This window comes from Xenopus laevis, chromosome 4S, assembly GCF_017654675.1.
Source record: "Xenopus laevis strain J_2021 chromosome 4S, Xenopus_laevis_v10.1, whole genome shotgun sequence".
In the NCBI taxonomy this organism is placed as follows: Eukaryota; Metazoa; Chordata; class Amphibia; order Anura; family Pipidae; genus Xenopus; species Xenopus laevis.
The window spans coordinates 67,918,236-67,937,641 of record NC_054378.1 but is presented as its reverse complement, the minus strand read 5'-3'; the positions used below and the strand labels follow the sequence as shown (position 1 = coordinate 67,937,641).

General features: G+C 34.8%; 1 protein-coding gene across 14 annotated transcripts in view; it reads right to left on the bottom strand.

Annotated features, from left to right (window-relative positions):
* Window positions 1-19,406, bottom strand: part of dab1.S (Dab, reelin signal transducer, homolog 1 S homeolog) — a 433,928-nt gene that overhangs the window by 26,038 nt on the left and 388,484 nt on the right. For 10 of the 14 annotated variants that reach the window (XM_041561400.1, XM_041561396.1, XM_041561394.1 and 7 more), the window contains 5 exons: window positions 16,003-16,134; window positions 13,188-13,307; window positions 12,303-12,341; window positions 10,192-10,257; window positions 6,299-6,358 (listed from right to left, as the gene is read on the bottom strand). In XM_041561400.1, the coding sequence (XP_041417334.1) occupies window positions 6,299-6,358; window positions 10,192-10,257; window positions 12,303-12,341; window positions 13,188-13,307; window positions 16,003-16,134 (417 nt within the window). The remainder of the gene's footprint in view (window positions 1-6,298; window positions 6,359-10,191; window positions 10,258-12,302; window positions 12,342-13,187; window positions 13,308-16,002; window positions 16,135-19,406) is intronic. The other 4 variants (XM_041561404.1, XM_041561407.1, XM_041561408.1 and 1 more) reach the window with 2 other exon arrangements.

Sequence of the window (19,406 nt, the reverse complement as noted above, 5' to 3'; positions counted from 1 at the left end):
GCACATGAGTATGAGAACATAAAAATGAATGAACATGTATGTAATTGGAAAAAGGGGATGGGGCAGTAATGAAACACACAGAACATTAATCATGTTAATGGCAGTGAAGTGGGGAAAATAATAATAACAACTCCCTGTTTGTTAAAGGGATACTGTAACCACTATCACTTATAATATCATTCAATGCAGATATAGATAAGGGGGGCAACTATTGATCATGAATTATGCTATAGGAGACACATTTTCCATACACAGCAGTTAACAGATACTTTAAGTAGAATAGTCTGTGATTTTTATTAATATTCATAATTTACAGTATGTAGTAGTGTAGTAAAGTAATTCTAGTGAGTAATCTTGAAAACATCATCCGGGTAGCTTCTTCAACTAAACTGTGTGAGTGGCAGGCTCTCTGCAGGACTATGGAATGAAAACCTTAATGAGCATTGAAATGACAGGTAATTGCTCCTGCTTTGGCTTGTGGGGCATGACTCAGATATAAATGCACAGCTAAGCAAGATTGCTAGAAAAGAAATAAAAATAGTCATGCAATTACCAGAAAATTCCTCCATACAAGCAAGTGCCAATAACATGTTCAGGAGCAAAGCACTTCCAAAACTAGGTTATATTGTACAATATTACGCATTGTTTTCCTTTAAAAGCGAATGTTTTTCTTTTGATGCCAGTATCCCTTTAAACTGTGGTATATGCAAAAGACAAATGCAATTGTAATACAATGGAACATGGATAATGATCAAATATTTGAATAGATTTTCTATTCTTCTTTATATTTCAATAATTGTTTGTCCAGAACTGCCAATTAATTTCTACCTTGAATGTGTGTCTCAAAGAATTTTGACAACTATAACAAAATTACAAATTCCATAAGATAAGACAGGAAGGTAGGATGAAAGAACTCGATTTTTATTTGTTAAGAAGTCAATACATGCTTCAGAAAACAATATCCTTTCCCAACTATTCTACTTCTCACCCAACTTGTGCCTATGTGGGCTGAACAAATTCTACAGTAACAACCCAGATAAATGGCAGTCCAGTATCAACCTTGCCCTGGGGCCCTAAAAATAATGTTGGCTAAATAAATCATCACGCTCTACACAGTCACTAATACATGGCTCCAGACCTGAGCTTATCTATGGTACTAACCAAAGGCATGAACTGCATACAAGCATCATCAGGTCTTGATAGCAGTTAGTCTTCAGCAGGTCAAAGACCACTGCATTCATTCAAGTCATGTAGTATAGAGAGACATTATCTATATCAATGTCTATGCATGGGATATCCTTATTTCATACAGCTAAGGATGGAACATGTTTAATGTGCTGCTTGATAGTCCTCATTATAACAAGAGAACTTATTCATCCATTAACATTTGTGAATCCAATTGGGGGTGTTTAATGAAGGTCAGCAAATACTTTTGGATATTTAACAAAATGATGTATGCCTTGCTGATGAGACAACAACACTTCAGTTGTTTATTCAACTGTATAGATACATGGAAATTCCAGAGCAAAGTAACTCTTCCAACACTTTCTGATTGCTCCCACTTCAGTTTTTTTATACACTATTTTGGGCAAGTAGGACATTCACTAAACAAAGCATTTTGACTTTTTCCTGCCTCTAAATGAAAGTGCCAATCCTTTCAGTCTCCAGTTTGCACAGAGCCCATTGGCATATCATCTTAAACCAGTTGTCCAAGTCCTTTAAGAAATTGAGCAGTGACTATTGTAGTGTATGAAAACAGGGTTTGCAGTTTTAAGGAGCGCTGTTTTATTGTGTTTCACCACAAATTCAACAGTGTGGTTTGGTAAGCCGCGTGGGACACTAGCTACAAACAAAGCTTCTAAATTGCCCCAGAGGTTACTCTCTACATCCAGTCGTTTGGTTAAATTACATAACTAGCTGATGACTCATCAAAACTACTTACTGATTGGTTGCTACGGGTTACTGCACTGGTTAAATCTGCATAAAACCAGATGTACTGCCAAACAGTGCCTCCTTTAGACTGCTACTGCACATAGGGACAACCAAATAGCCAACCACAGCCCTTATTTGGCACCCCCGATATAATTGCCATGCTTGTTATGCAACTCTTTTCACAACTGAATGTGGTTCATGGGTAAACAAGTTTGGTGACCCCTGTTTTATGCCATGCCTACTGGTGGTCCTCTGTATCATATCTGCCTGTTTAGTAGCTGTTAAAATATTGGATGCCAGTGATAAATGATTTCTCCCTGCTGCTATGGCAGCTTCTAGAGGTTTCTCTAATCATTGGTTTTAAGCGACTGCTCTCATTCTACTGGCAACTGTTCAGTGAAGAGAAACATTTTTATGGTAGATTTTTCTGTGTTTGGAAGTTCACACGGAATGATTGCTTTTTGTGTTATTGGCAGTTGATGATGATTGACTAAACCCTGTCTCTAAAACAGTTGCTATTAAATTAGAACTTTCAAACAATTCTGGGTCACTGCTCTGTTATTCTGTCTGATAAAGTAGCTGTTCAGCACTAAGATACAATCCATCATAAATCTCTCCTGAAATATTCATCAAAATGGCACTTAGCAATTCTACGTCTGTCTTCCGTTCTTCAAATAAATCAAGGCTCTTTTCCACAGACAGCATTAATACCTTTTGTCTATAATCAAGCTGGGCCTTGTGCTGCTTCATTTACCTGGATGTTTTACCCAGCTTGAAACAGCATGTAACAGTGCAGTGATATAAAAGATTCTGTAATGGATGACAAAGTTACAAAGGTTCATTCCTCATGCAAGACTTACACCAGGGGGTGACAAGGGCAAAAAACAGCCAGGCAAACTCAGCTGCCGTTTGTGACTTATTTCCCATGTGACCATTACTCTAGGCACAGGCTAAACTAGTTGGCTCTTGTCAGCGAGAAAGGAGACAGCATGTAACCACAATTGATTAGCTAATAGACTTGCCGACACCTTTGCCAGACATACAGTATGAGATAAAATAAATAAACATGCTGCCTGTTTTAGATTTTCACACAACAAAAGTAACCGTTTTAATAATTAACCCGAATTTCCGACTATGCACATCATTAAAAAATAGCAGATTATATTTATTTTGGGCAATTACCACTGATATGTTTGAAAAAGACATCAGTTGCCATCCAAACATCTGCATGCTTTCACTAGATTGGTTTCTTGGAATACAGTGATGCTTTGTGGGAAATCTCACACAAAATGTGTATTATCTGAGAATCTGTTTGCTTACTAAAATTGGATTACAAGGGTTTAGCTGAAAAAAAAACAAGCAGTGGTAGTAGAATGTGGAACCTTTTCATATACAAGTGCTGCATTGATATAAAATAATTTCCTGGGGAAGCTGTCCTTTGTTCTGATGAATGAATACTTTTCATTGTCATAGTGCTGATTTAGCACTTAAATATAAAGACAGGTAACTGCCATTTGCGTCATACAAAAGGCAAATGACTCCACCCCTAAGGCAGTTGTAAATGGATGTATTGGCTACATCATTCTTAGATTAATGCAAACAGAAAAAAATCATAATTTTAAGTCTACTCTACCTTTGCAGTAGTTGTCTATGAAGATTTTTCTAGCTTAGCTCTACTGAGAGTATTCCGTGTAGCTACAGCTTAGAAGATGTGCGTAACTAAATACATCAGAGGATTCTGGTGGCTATTAAATATTTGAAAAATGAAAAATGTAAGGCTTTTAGTTACTGCTGTTGAAGCTTTAAAACCAGCACTGTGGTAGTAGATTACTAGCTTTTTCTATTTTTCTGTACACTTTATCAGGTTCCAGTGAAACTTTTTATCAAAAAGATTAAGATTAATATACTCAAGTTAATTTGTCTGACACAAGAATTTAGTACTAAGAAAGTAAAAATGAGTGACATTTTGCACAGATTTTTGGTTTCCCCTTCCTTTTCTCATCTCCATTTTTTTTAACATTATTGTATTGTCCGAGGTTACAGAAATGAAGCAACATTATACACCTAACACCACCTTTGGTATAAGAGCACATCGAATTGGAGTTTTAAAAGTGAATTTTTTGCCTATTCTTTACTGTAATATTTTCCAATTTTTTTGCTATTATATAGCACTAAATGGAAACTTTTTTCACTCACCATCTTTTACATCTTTATTGTAAACAGGGCACTTTGCTCAGTTCCTTATCTGCTTTAGAGCATACACCTCCCATTACTAAGTTCCTGTCTTTGAGCAACTCATTATTGAAGGGCTTCTCAGTAGACTGATAATTAGTTATATCAACTGCTTCTCCTCTTGTCAGAACCAGAAAGTGCTAAAGCAAAACTGGTTTCATTTTGCTCTTAAGTGCCACAAATGAAGGCAAAAAAATATGTTCAGCACAACCAGCCTATTGGGTGTTTTTACTTACAAGTAAAAAAATGCCAGGGCCCTGCATACAAGTTAAAAAAAATTGGGCCCCCAAAGAATATTTTTTTAAAAATACATTGGTGCCAGGGCCCCCCTTACAAGTTAAAAAAAATTGGGGTCCCAAAGAATATGTTTTAAAAAAACATTGGCGCCAGGGCCCCCCTTACAAGTTAAAAAAACAATTTGTGGCCAAAGAATATTTTTAAAAAAAACATTGGCGGCAGGGGCCTATAGAGTATTAAAATAATACACTGATGGCCAAAAATAAAAAAACACACATTGGTGTTCAGAGGAATTGAACTCCTGGCTTCAGGACTTCAACTTCACCTCCTTTCGTGAATTTGGGTCTTTTTGCAGCTTCAGGACTTCAATTTTGGCTGTGTAGTGACTTTGGGTCTTTTCGCCGCTTCAGGACTTCAGCTTCGGCTATTTTCGTGGCTTTGGGTTTTTTCGCCACCTCGGGACTTCGGCTGCTTGGCTTTTCGACACTTTCGCATTTCGGCTGTTCGGGATTTCGTAAGGAGGCAGCGCTGCTTCGGTGCTGTTAAGGGGGGCCTGGCTCTTTTGAAAAGTTCAGCACTGCCTGGCCCCCCTTCAGGCCCGGGCCCGGTACACTTGTACCCCCATGTGCCCCCCCTGATGGCGGCCCTGCCTGTAGATATCCTGTATATATCTTGAACTACTCCAGAAACAGTGGCCTTTGCCCACCACAACAAGTGTTTCAAAGTGTAAAATAAAAGGCAAACTAATAAGTTACTGTTTGACATGAGACAATGATAGAACATTTCAAACAAAGGGCAACTTTATAATTAAAACCTAGTAGAAAAGGTGTTCTGTCGTGTGCCAGGGGTTAAGCTTATGTGTTTGTATATTCTTAACACAAAGACACCAGCAGTACTTTGGATAACAGACAAGTATGATTGATGATTTCATTTAAAAAAGATGATATGCTCTGACACATTGGTCTTCAGAAGAATAAAGCAATTATTGTATTGACCTTTTCAGTGCTGTCATTGAATTTTCTCACAAAGACTTGACATCTCTTCAAAACTAACATACTTTATCTACAGAAATAGAAACTCCCAGTTATTATTTATTTGTTTGTTTGTTTGTTTTCCATTTGCAAATATATTTGACTGTTGTAAAAGTCCCATATCCTAGCAGATATGCTCACAATTGGCACACTTAATGGACCATATTCACATTAGTCTGAGCTTTCAACCTATAAAGATGAAACAACTATGAAATGTCAGAATGCCACACAGATTGGTTAATATGCCTTTTAAGGGGGGAGTGGTGCAGAATACTGCACAGAAGCAGACACTATAGCTATAGTTGTATGTAAGTATCTAGATTTTTCACACCATAAATATAAATTTATAGTACAGGTATTGGATCCATTATCCGGAAACCCATTATCCAGAAAGCTCCGGATTACGGAAAGGCAGTCTCCATAGACTCCATTTTATACAAGTTATCCAATTTTTTAAAAATGATTTCCCTTTTGTCTGTAATAATAAAACAGTAGCTTGTACTTGATCCAAACTAAAATATAATTAATCCTTATTGAAAGCAAAACCAGCCTATTGGGTTTATTTAATGTTTAAATGATTTACTAGTAGACTCAGGGCCAGATTTATGTAAGCGGCGCCCCAAGGCCAGCGCCCAGAGGTTTTGTGTGCATGCCCTACCGTGGCTGTGTGGTCCTAGTGTGTTACTTGCTCTTAATAATGTTAAATACTTTAACAAGTGTGATTATTACTACAAGTTCAGTTATGAACACTGTTATATTGGAGTTTGTTATTTTGCTCATGATTTTGTATGTTTTGTTGCATTTTCATGATATACTCTTTTAAATACAATAATGTCATCATAAGAAAAATAAAAAATGACACGTACACTTATAGGTTGATTTTTTGGCACATCGTAGACCCCTTCTTTCTTATGGCTGGTAGGAACCTACATTTAAATAAAGATAAATATGTTACTGGAAATGTAGAACATGTTTCTGTTTCTGTTGGACAAAGCACTACAAATTCCAAGCAAATTAATCCACTTTGTCTGAATATACTTTTCTTTAGCTAAAAACTTCTTGGAGAGATCAAAGGGTTAGCAGATGCCACTATTCAGTGTCAACTATTTATGAATGCCCAAATTTTCAACTGCATTTAACATGTACTATTGACAGTATTTTCCAGGTATTTTTTGAGGATACTACAATTTTCATGAAGGGGGAAACAGGTTAATTTAAAGGGATACTGTCATAGGAAAAAAAAAAATTTTCAAAATGAATCAGTTAATAGTGCTGCTCCAGCAGAATTCTGCACTGAAATCCATTTCTCAAAAGAGCAAACAGATTTTTTTATATTCAATTTTGAAATCTGACATGGGGCTAGACATTTTGTCAATTTGCCATCTGCCCCTGGTCATGTGACTTGTGCCTGCACTTTAGGAGAGAAATGCTTTCTGGCAGGTTGCTGTTTTCCTTCTCAATGTAACTGAATGTGTCTCAGTGGGACATGGGTTTTTACTATTAAGTGCTGTTCTTAGATCTACCAGGCAGATCTTATCTTGTGTTAGGGAGCTGTTATCTGGTTACCTTCCCATTGTTCTTTTGTTTGGCTGCTGGGGGGGAAAAGGGAGGGGGTGATAATCACCCCAACTTGCAGTACAGCAGTAAAGAGTGATTGAAGTTTATCAGAGCACAAGTCACATGACTTGGGGCAGCTGGGAAATTGACAATATGTCTAGCCCCATGTCAGATTTCAAAATTGAATATAAAAAAATCTGTTTGCTCTTTTGAGAAATGGATTTCAGTGCAGAATTCTGATGGAGCAGCACTATTAACGGCTTCATTTTGAATTTTTTTTTTCCCATGACAGTATCCCTTTAAAGGTGTTTTGAGGATAAATATTTGTAAAAGAAAACTATACTCAACAGGAGAAACCTTATATTAGATATGTATCTGAATTAAAGCTTTAAATAACCTATGTAAAGAAGAATGAATGCATATTGTGTTGGATTAAGACCTTAGAATTTGTAAAGATATTGACATTCAAGGATTAACATCAAAAGCTATTTAGGTGACTGGACGAAATATCAGTTCTGCTTAAAGAACATCCAATTACTTCTAATCCTTCTAATAATTATTTATTTTATATCCCTGTTCAAATGAAACATAATTTTATTTAATTGCAGTTATTCCATCATAAGTTTCCTTTAAAATGTCAGGAAGGGTCAGATATCATAATTATAAAATTTCTGTCTCCATCAATGACACTGTACTGCATAATTGTGTTAAGAATGGTGTGAACTGTGTTTTCATATAGTGATGATAATAATTACAATAATGATGATGCACAGCAATACAGTGATCTTACATGACACTCTTGGAAACCCAGTAAGAAATGTCACATGTATTTATCTAGACTAGAAGGAATATGCCTGAGTGCAGGAATAATTACTTTATTCGTTTAACTCCTTCATGTGCAATGGAGATTTGGCCTAACTTGGTTGTCAAAGGAAATTTGACTAAATTGAAAGGTAGTAATTACAGGTATGAGCTCTTTTATCTGGAAAGTGAAAATCCAAAAAGCTCAGAATTACAGGAAGGTAATACAAAATATACTACGTATATACATTTTAAGCAAACAATTCTAATTATATAAAATGATTTCCCTTTTCTCTGTAGTACTAAAAGTTGCACAAATCCATATTGGTGACAAAACTCACCTAAAAACTCTATGCCCAGAGCAATCTGAATAACAGATTCCATACCTTTATTAATTTGTAGTTGCCTTATTGTTGTTATTGCAGGAGAATGCATTTGTTTGTCAAAGTTGATGCAAAATAGTTGGTGAATTTCTAAAGCTCCTGTGCCATCCATGGCAAATACAAAAATAATCAATTGCTGCCATATGCCTAATGCCTAAAATTTACACCATTGATTTCACACCACGTTAGACCTAGCATTACCCATTGTCAAAAAGGACAAATTTAAGCAGCAAGTTTAACACAACATATTTTAAACATCATTTTTTGATAGACTTTTACATTCAGCTACACAGTAATAAGACAACGTTATAAATCATGGCGTATTATGGCATTGTATGGTGCATTTTTAAATGTTTTGTTTTATGGCATCTCAACACAGAATTTGAGAAATACTTGGTTTGTTTTGATTATGGGTAAAACCATTCTGCTCTGTTACATGCAAATGTACAGCCAACTGTGATCAAAAGAATGATGACAAGGATCTCACATAGAAGAAATAAACTTTTGATGCAGAAAAGGATCTGCATGTGGATTTAAAAATGTATTTACAGAAATAAGGGGAGCTCTGGAAAAGAGGTGTCTCAGATATTTGGTATCAGAATATTTCCTTTAGGCAAATTTAAAATAGGAATCAAGCATATAAAGATATGTCCCTATAAACGAAGGAATGTCCAGTATCATCAAAACTAAAAAAAACCCTTTGTTTTATTTTAATTTCATTTTGATTAATTTTATCAATTAGTATATTATTTTAATAGAGGCTTTTACTCACAATTGATTAAAATAGGTAACATCTCTCTGAATCTTATTTGCAAAACCAATTCTTTATTTTAACAGATTTGTTGGTTCTTTTACTTCTCATGTTAATAGCAAAACTTATACAGTTATTGAATGTATTTTCAGAAATGCTTGGGATCTTACCAAGCATTTCTGATAATACATCCAATAACTGTATAAGTATTCTCCTCATCATTGACTTAAGTGAAACAACCACATTCAGAAGTGTCAATGTCACAGGAAAGTACTGTTTAAACCAGCCTTTAAATAATTGTATCGAACAACGTTAATCCATTTCCAATCCAAGAGTTTTTCTCCTTTAACACTTAGGGGCCGATTCACTAAGCTCGAGTGAAGGATTCGAATGAAAAAAATTCGAATTTCGAAGTATTTTTTGGGTACTTCGACCATCGAATTGGTTAAATTCGTTCGAATTCGAACGAAATCGAACAAATCGAAGTAAAAATCGTTCGACTATTCGACCATTCGATAGTCGAAGTACTTTCCCTTTAAAAAAAACTTCGACCCCCTACTTCGGCAGATAAAACCTACCGAAGTCAATGTTAGCCTATGGGGAAGGTCCCCATAGGCTTGCTAAACTTTTCTTGATCGAAGGATTTTCCTTCGATCGTTGGATTAAAATCCTTCGAATCGTTCGATTCGAAGGATTTAATCGTTCGATCGAACGAAAAATCCTTCGATCGATCGAACGAACGTTTAGCGCTAAATCCTTCGACTTCGATATTCGAAGTCAAAGGATTTCAATTCGAGGGTCGAATTTCGAAGTATTTTTAACTTCGAAATTCGACCCTTAGTGAATCTGCCCCTTATAGTTCCCCTGACTATTTACTTTGTAAGCCATATAAATCAAAATTGTTGTCTGTACTGTATGCACTTTTCCCCCTTACTGATAACAAAAAGGCAATACTTTTCAAATCTTTTAACATTTAAAAACTCTTCTTGGAAACAAGCAGGAGTAGGTCATTTATTATTGTTTGTAAGGACAATTACACTTTATATTATGCTCTATATGACTATATGAATGCATTTCTATTTCTTTTTTATTATATGATTGTACGAGGGGAAAGATGGGGTCAGTACTGAGTCTGAATTCAGAAGTTACAATAGAATATATTATGCACACAAGTGTTATTCCTGCAGGTATTATATATATATATATATATATATATATTCTCCATACCAATGATCAAGTACCACCCAGTTAAACTTTTTATAAATACCTGATAAATGCTTTCTTCATTTTCTGGATCTCGTATAGATTCATGGCCAGCCTCAAATATAATGTACTATGATATCATCCAAGGTGGAAAATGCAGAAAGCACAGGAAGAAAGCAAAGAAAAGTTGGGAGTTTCAGAATTAAAGTTAAAGCAGCAGCAGAAAGGTCTCTTGTTTGATGTGCATTCACTCTTTTTTCAGCATCTAAAGAATATTCTGTCTCAGTGTAATAATGCATAATGTTATTTATGTGGGTGCAAACCTTTATAATAAAATTACAATTGCCCTCTGGAATCTGTGAAAAGGCAATCTTTGTTCAATTTGATAAAGAAGCTATTTTTTTATATACACAGACCCAACACTTTTCACTGCAAACCCCTATGCCCTATGGTCTTTTAGAAAGTGATCCAAGTCTTACAGTTATGCACTGCCTGAGGGCAAGTCTTAATTGTGACAGGCAGAAAGAATTTCTGTATTAATACAATGTCCCCTGTCTGTCAAAGCTGAGGCAGTATATAAATAAAAGCCAACATTCTGAGGGACAGAAATAAGACAGATGGCAGGAAAAACTGAAGAGTTTCTGGTGAGCTAAACTTCCTTTTTCAACCTCACCTCCAATAAAAAAAAGTTATTAAATCACCCACACTTGAAATCAGTATAAGCTCTATAGATGCCAGTTAGACAAAAATAGATATTTTCTATATTGTTTAAAGGTCTCCAACTTTAAGCATTAACATTTTATTTTGTCAATATAAAGAGTGAATGCACGTTCAAGTACACAATTTGAATTACACACATTTGTTTTGAATAGTTAACTTGATTAGTATATGGTACAGAAATGGGGATGATGGCACTGATGCTAGTGTAGTGACAATTCAATTAATTACAGCTACTGGGTTACCTACAGTATACTTGTTTTAAGATAATCGAATGTACATTTTTGAGCTTTTAAACTCTAGGTTAATACTGAAATAATATTGCATGCAAAAAATAAAAGCAAACTAGCTGCAGTTAAACAACTCTTATTTAGAGATGTTTCCTACAGAACACTTGTGCTTGCATAGGAATGTGTGTTAGTGTGCCTAAATCAGTTATATTTGTGTCTAAACTAATAAATTACATAACCAAACAAGCAAAATAATTATTTTTATATATGTGTATCCATCATAACACTATATACTGATATAGAACCATCATATTTTGTATAACTATTTAAAACATGAGACTAATGCCCTTCATGTGAAATGAGGATGGACTTTAGCTCTCATTATATAACTTATGTACTTTTTAAGAATCCCAAAACAATTGTGTATGTTAACAATACACTCTTCGTTCTCATACATATTCAAGTTTGTTCTATTATCATTGTCGTGCATCCCTGTAATTAATTTAAAAGGCACCAATGTATTTCGTTTACAATGTACATACATTCCATTTCTAACACTAGAAATTATCTTTTTTTTTTTTTATGAAACAACTTTTTACAGGGCCAGGATGCATTCAGTAATATGTAACATTTAAGCCTTTTCACTGTACTAAACCATTGTAACGAGGTGAGATAACATATGATAAACCTTTCACTAAGAGAATACATAGTTTAAATAGATAATGGACCTATATAAAATATTATTTGTTATATCTATCTATCTGTAACATTTTACAATATTTGAAACAATAATACATCAACAATGACTTGACATGGTTTTGGAAACTTTTTGACACTTTGTAAATAGTAGTAATTAGCCAAATGATTTAAGTAGTAAATATTGCAACTTTGACTCTTTACAAATTAGGCTTCTATAAAGAATTATATCTTTTACACTCAAACCTATAGCAACACAAAATATGATGGCTTATTAAATAAAATTAGTTTTGCTGCATGCTATAAGACATTATCCCCCATATGTAATAAAAGGCACTAAGTTTGCCCAAGGGCAGTAACCCATAGCAACCAATAAGATGCTTGCTTTTAAACATGTGACCCGTAAATTGTACCTGCTTATTTGTTGCTATGGGTTAATGCTCCTGGGCAAATGTTGTGCATTTTATTACATAACCCCCTATATATATGAAATGACTCTACTTTATGCATGGTCTGTGGATGCAGATGTTACCTGGTAAACAGGATCTTCTACATCTTCTTCCAAAATTGTCTGAAGTAAGGTAAGCAGAGGTAAGCAGGAAAAGGGATACAAAGCAAAGTATGAAAACTATAATTAGGAAGTAAGATGTCTGATGTTGTTTGGATTCACAGAAAACAAAATGTTTTTAACAGATTTAGTATTATATTATAGGGTTGAGATGTGCCATTTGGTTGTTGATCTACTACATCTCCAAGAATGTCGGAAAAGTATTGCTGTTTTTTATAGTACAACAAAGGTTTTAGGGCAAACGATGAGGTATATCCTATGGTGAACACAAAGTCATGCAACCAACTTATATTGCACCTGATACAAAATGGAATACTGTATGGAATAGTGCAAATTATCAATAATAAGGCCTATTGGCCTACTGTATATCAAACAACCTTACAAACTGAATCACAAATTAAAAACCTCAATGAGTATGAAACCATCTTGTATCCTAAAATTTTTTTCAAGGTTGATTGGTGTGCCTGTTGTCATTTCTAGCAACTAGGGATGTAGCGAACCGCCGATAATGTGTTCGCGAACACCGGCAAAAAATGCGAACAGTTCGCGAACAGTTCGCGAACTTCGAACATCCGAAAATCGTTCGATTCGAACAATCGAAGGATTTTAATCGTTCGATCGAACGATTTTCGTTCGAATCGAACGAAAATCGTTCGATTTTAGCGACCGAATGGTCGAACGATTTTGATGCGAACGCCTATTGGCGAACGTCGCGCGACGTTTGCGAACTTGCGGCGGACGCGAACAGCCGATGTTCGCGCGAACAAGTTCGCCGCAGAACAGTCCGCGACATCCCTACTAGCAACTCCAAAAAACCAAAGCCAAATAGGCAAAAGGCCAAATAGATACCTGATATACAGCTTGTTCACATTGCTTATCTTTTTGTGCCTTTTTCTCCATTTCTTCCCTCTGCTTCAGCTCATAGATAAGTTGAAATAAATCTCTCAAATCCAAAATCACTGGCTCTGCCTAAAATTGAAGGACAATATTTGAAATTAGTTTCCGGCAAAGTTTTCATCTAACATGCCTTTGACAAAGAGGAAGAATGTTATAGTAAATAAGAACGAAATACATGTAAATCAAGCTTTCATGAGGCGGTGATTAATCAAGAGGTAAGGTAGGAAAACACAGCTTCCATGGAGGCTTGAGATTAATACATTTAACTCATACCAGTGAAATATGATACAGGAGTTAAACCACAAAGTAATTTAAACTAGGAACTCTGCACAAATTGTAATATATATCACAAAAGTACAGTAAACTTTGTTCACTGTAAAGCTAGAAACACTGTAAAGCTAATGAAACAGTCCATAAAGCACAATTTTTAAGAGAAAAAAGGCCAATCACAATGAGTCTAACAACAAAAAATTAGATGTAAATTACATGTGTAGATTAGGATTATGAGCACAGCTATAGAAACTAATTCTAACATTCAAGTATACATTGTGTATATAATGTATAAAGATTTGTCTATACATAAATGTTTTTCTGTTGTTTAGTGCCAATACATTGTGTGGTGCACTATGATTGGATGTTGTTAAACTCATTGTGATTTTAACAACATCCAATTTTATTAAACTATGATTAAGTGCCCAGGAGGGGCATGAAACGTGTTAGGATTTCTTTACCACAAAAAATAAATAAATAAAAAAGTGGCAATTTTTCAACGGAGGTCCGGTTTGTGCCAGCCTTTGTTGTGCATTTAACTCACAGCCCCATAAAAATATGCATGCTTCTGAATGAATTTCAATCAGGGAAAGAAATATACAACCCAATGTCCTAACCTTCCTTTTGTCTAGGTAAGTTCATTAGAACAAGCAGAGCTCAGAAGATGAATGAAAATGCTTCTATAGCTTCTTAGTAGAAAGGGTAAAGGAACACAGCACTACCATTCAATCACACATAAATCACATTGTTGCTATGGGTTTAGTGGGTTTTAAGTGTATTAATGCACCTTACAACTTAGTACACAGTAGGCAGTTTAGGTCTGATATGGCATGTGAGATTACATTTTAGGAATCATAAAGTTTATAAGTGAGTTTAGAGGCTTTAAACAGAAGGATATTTGAAATGAACTCTTCTAGCTCTGACCTTTAAGAAAATAAAATCCAAAAACATTATTCCTGGTAACAATATTGTAGTATAGTAATGTAATAAAGCAGAGCTGTCATCGTCAAGCATTTTCATCTACAGATATGTCTAGTTTGCATGAAACTGTTGATCATAATAAAGAATTCTGGCACAAAATGTGCTGAGATGGGAGAAAAATACAAATAATGCATATTTAGCCATGCTTATGGATATTTCATTTTATTATAGTGAAGAATAAAAAGAGATAGCATTTGTGAAAGCTCTATTAAAAATGTATTTTTCTACTTTCTGTTTTGAAGTATCAGTAGGAAAAGTTTCTTGTCACTGTATACCTGTACAACATGTAGGGACAAATTTATTGCCACTCCTTATTAAAAAAATATCAAACAACCTTCTGTGATTCATAATAGAATGGAAAATAATTTTCCCCCATCAGTATCAAACTATAGTTATAGCTCAGCATTACCACTGAACTTAACATGCGAAACATGGCTGTTCAAAGCAGTTGAATACATTCTAACAAATTGGGACATTTAATAAAAGCCAAAAGGCTTTGATAAATATTAAATCATTTCCCTGACTGTCAGGAAAACATTGATAAATGTGATAAAAATCAAACTGCTGGGAATCCATGAGGATTATCAAGTTAAATTTTTTTTTATAAATTTGCCATGTCACAAAATAAAGACATTTTTGGTTCACTAACCAAGGAGTGTGGGTCCTCTTGAACTTTGCATAAATACTTTGACCCTGCACCCACGCTTATGGAAGACTGATTCAGGTTATAAATATATTAAATTATATTAAAATATAATGTTTTGTTAACTATATTAGTAAGAAAAAATCACTGTGTACAGTACTTAAATGTTGTATTTGTATCTCTAGTCTTGTTGTTCATTTTACTTCTTTATTGTGACTTCTGCTTTACTAAGCTGCCAAGCAGCAACAGTCATATGTGCCATCTGAATATTTTGACTAATGCTGTTTCATGCCCAGTAAGGTAAAACAGGACAATTCTTGCAGGTGAGTTTTTGAAGCTGAAGTGATAGAGAACGAGGTGGGAATCTGGCTATACTGGACTGTGGCCCAAGATTCTATTTAAAACCAATTGCAAATATTACAGCAGGATTCTGAATTGGGCTGGAATGCCTTTCCAACCATGTAATTCAATCAAATCATTGTGGAATTACACATTCCATGTGCTTTCAGGGGGGTTCCTCACTTAGAAAGGGTTGGATGCATAAAAATTTGTGAACAAACACATCATACATGTCAATTGGATTTGTGTGATCTCATGGAATTCTGTGGTGTGAATAAAGCCCTGGGCATCATTTGATTTTTTTATACTGAGGTACCAAGAATCTTTTTTCAGAATTTATTCCTTTTTTAGAGAGAAATTCACTGAAGACTTTTGACAGCAGAAATGCTATTTTATAACATCATCTCATCTTGTAAATAATTGAATACATAGAATGTTTTAGCCTCATGTTAAAATATAAAATGAAACATCAATTACTTTAAACCATATAGGAGATTCTGTGATTATATGTACAGTACAAAGTTGTATACTTACTGCTTGCGCTGTCTTTATTGCCACAAATCTATGATTTCCCTCCTTCCCACACACATAGCCAAACGCCCGATGATCGGTAATGTCCTTTGCAATGTACGAGATTTCATGGACTGCGTGATGATGATGCATTATCTAAAACATTTTTTTAAAAGATTATTTAAACTCTATTTGCTTGAACAGAATTGAAGTCACAGTTTTACCAGCTTCTATAATCTAGTACATTTAGATTCAAGCAGATCCACAGTTGGTATATTTAACTGAGATATATATTAGCAATGAGGAACATTTTACCATACTGTATCTCTAAATTTTCCCGAGACTTATATGCAGAGGGAGCTTGGTTACAACGGATTCCAATGCTTATAAAAAATTAGTCATTCGAGTTATAAGGGACAAAAATATCCCTTCCAAGAGCATTCTATTAAAAAAAGGGGCAAAAAAGGATTGATAGTTTTCTACTTTCATGTTCAGCATGTTCATAGGTTCATAAGCCAACCCAATTTATCTTTGAATCTCTAAGTAAAAATCAACATATTTTGGGTTGCTTTACGACAACTTGTAATTTGGCTTACTCCTCAACAAAGCAAGCTTCTCTACTACTACATGAAGGAGGTACAGTAGGTCTTATGGTGAGCTGTGGAAACCTCAACTGATGTCCTTGCTACTAGTGATGGGTAAATGTGCCGCAAATTTGCGTGATTCGCCGCCGGTGCACAAATTCACGAATTTGCTGTGAAAATTCACCGGTGTCAAAGTTTCTTTTGACCCCGGCAACAATTCAGATGCCAGTGACAATTAAATGCACGCCCATTAACTTTAGGTCACATCAAATTGTTGCCAGCGTCAATTTTGACGCCCACAAATTATCGAGCTTTGTGAATTTCCAGCGAAACAGGAGAAATTCGCCCATCACTACTTGCTACTTTTATTCAATCTGGAAAAAAGTTAAATATTCTCAAAACATTGGTTTAAACTTGTTAAGACCCAATACTTTTGATAAATGCCTACATATAAAGAAGCTAAATACTTGCAATTAAGGCTGTTTAATTAAAAGAAGAGTTCTGTCTAATTAATAAGTCATTATTCTAAAGGTTTAAAATACTATTTAAGGCCATCAATCTACATTTTGAATAAAGTCTAGATTCACAGTTCCTTTTGCAAAATCTGCAGTCACACATGAGAAGATGCAACAGAATACAAGAAAAACAGTTTACTGTATGTCGACATATCTAGTGTTAGTGGCAATAAGAAAATGATCCTGTTGGTTTGTAGTTGGTAATAGTTAGCAAACATACAGTTTTTTACTTTCAAAAGCTGAATTGCTCATATTGCACAGCATATTTGAATCTATTTAATAATGTTTCAGTATTCTAAGGCAGAGCCCAGAAAATCTGAGGGAATGCAAGACAAATACATGCATGAATTTTTTTGTTCCCAAATATGTTTATCAAAAGTCAAAGCATTTTAATTGTTCATCTTCAGAATAATATTTACAAGCTTGTATCTGACATTAAAATGCATTGATGAAATCCTTAAGGAAGCAAGACTGATGGTACTGTCCGTGTTGCTTCTTGTGATTTTGCTGTAACAGATGCTGAAGAGTTGTTCTGCGCAACTATTCATATGAATATGTGAGAAAAGAAAAACTTTTCAGGGATCATCCTCTCACCAGTAAAGAGGTCAATAATGACTTGTGCTTCCACATATTATTTATTTGGACACAGAACACCTAGGTTTTTTTTTAGGTTGTTGAGTGTATGCGTTCCACTTGCCTGCAAGCCTGGCTGGTATCTAAATATTTAAAGTCAAATAAGAAGGAAGAATACAGAGTACCTTTTAGCACTTTTTTAATCCATACTGCACTAAAGTGCAAACTAGTCTCACTTTTTAATATAAAATATGCTGAATAGTTAACATCATGTACAACTAGCCTTCTAATAAACTTACTATTAAGGGGGTTTATCATATCATATATTAAATCAGTGTGATATGCGCCTTATTGTAATCTTTGTGAATGGCTTATAGAGACCAAATAAGCAACTGCAAACCATCTTGAGATCAAAGTATCTGTCACTTATCCTGCTTTCTATTCAATGGGAGGTGTTGACCAAGAATATATTTATGTTAATATGTATATTTATTCTTATATACACATGTACATAAGTATTCCTGGTTATAAGGGTTCTTTAACGAAAGACATCGTTCAATCAAACTATATATATTTATTTACAAAAACTATTGACATATCTACAGAAATAATATACATAAACCAAGTTACACTACCTAGCATGTATAACAAATATTTACAAAGACAATTAGAAATATGTATATGTTGGATCTAAATCCACTGCCTCTCGGATACTCATCCTTCAATTAGGTCTGGCATCTATGTCCTCACTGCAGGAACTCCCAGGACTCTCTGACTAACTTAGCCTATTGTACGAACCTAAAAGACTGACCATAGGTATATTTCAGGTTCTGATTGGTCAGTGACCAATAAATGAATCTTGGGGAGTAGGGCATGGATTCCTGAGGCAGTTCATTCAAGAATCAGGACAATGGAAGGGGGAAAGGCAGTGTGTAGACAAGAAAGTTTGCTTTTCCAGCTGCCCCTGGTCAAAGGGGAGGGGATTTAACAACTGTATGCTAAATAGGGTGTCTTTGAAGCTTGCCTCTGTTATGTCCTGATACTATCTAATATGTAAATTACACAACATTCTTAGATACAAATCACAATGTATATATACAATATACACATATTGCATATAATAAAGAAATAACACAAGCACGTCTCCCTGAGGTAACAGGAGGGAGGTCTTGTGATACAAGATTATACCCTGTTCAATAAGCCACATACTATAGCTATTTGCTATACCTCTGACTGTTACAGCCTACAGAAATGTCCATTATAAAAGCTTATTTGTATTTTAATCGATCTTCATAAAATGCCTCCACATCCTTATTCTGACTTAAGCTGTCCATTTGGTTTGTAAACAGCAGACATTATGGATTAAAGAATCTGAAAATTATCTGTGAGATAGTTTTAAAGGAACAGCTACATTCAGCTTCCACTCTGGTCTAAGGAAGAGGACCCTGTTCATTGTTTCTTCCCTCACCTTGCATCATAAAATGCCAACAGTTGCACTATAAAGCAAAATTGGGGCTGCAAACATTCTTTTAAAATACAAAATGCTAGATGGTTCATGTGACATTTAAAATAAAAGTAACAATATAAATCTGTATCATACACTTAGATAAATATAAGTCAATAATAATGTTCAAGTTATTTGCAGCCTTTCTTTACAAATTATATTTAATTTCTATTTGCTCCATATTTTCATATGTTTACTATGAACAACTTCTGATGGAAAGTTGTGAGTCATTTATTTTTCTCTCAAGCAGTA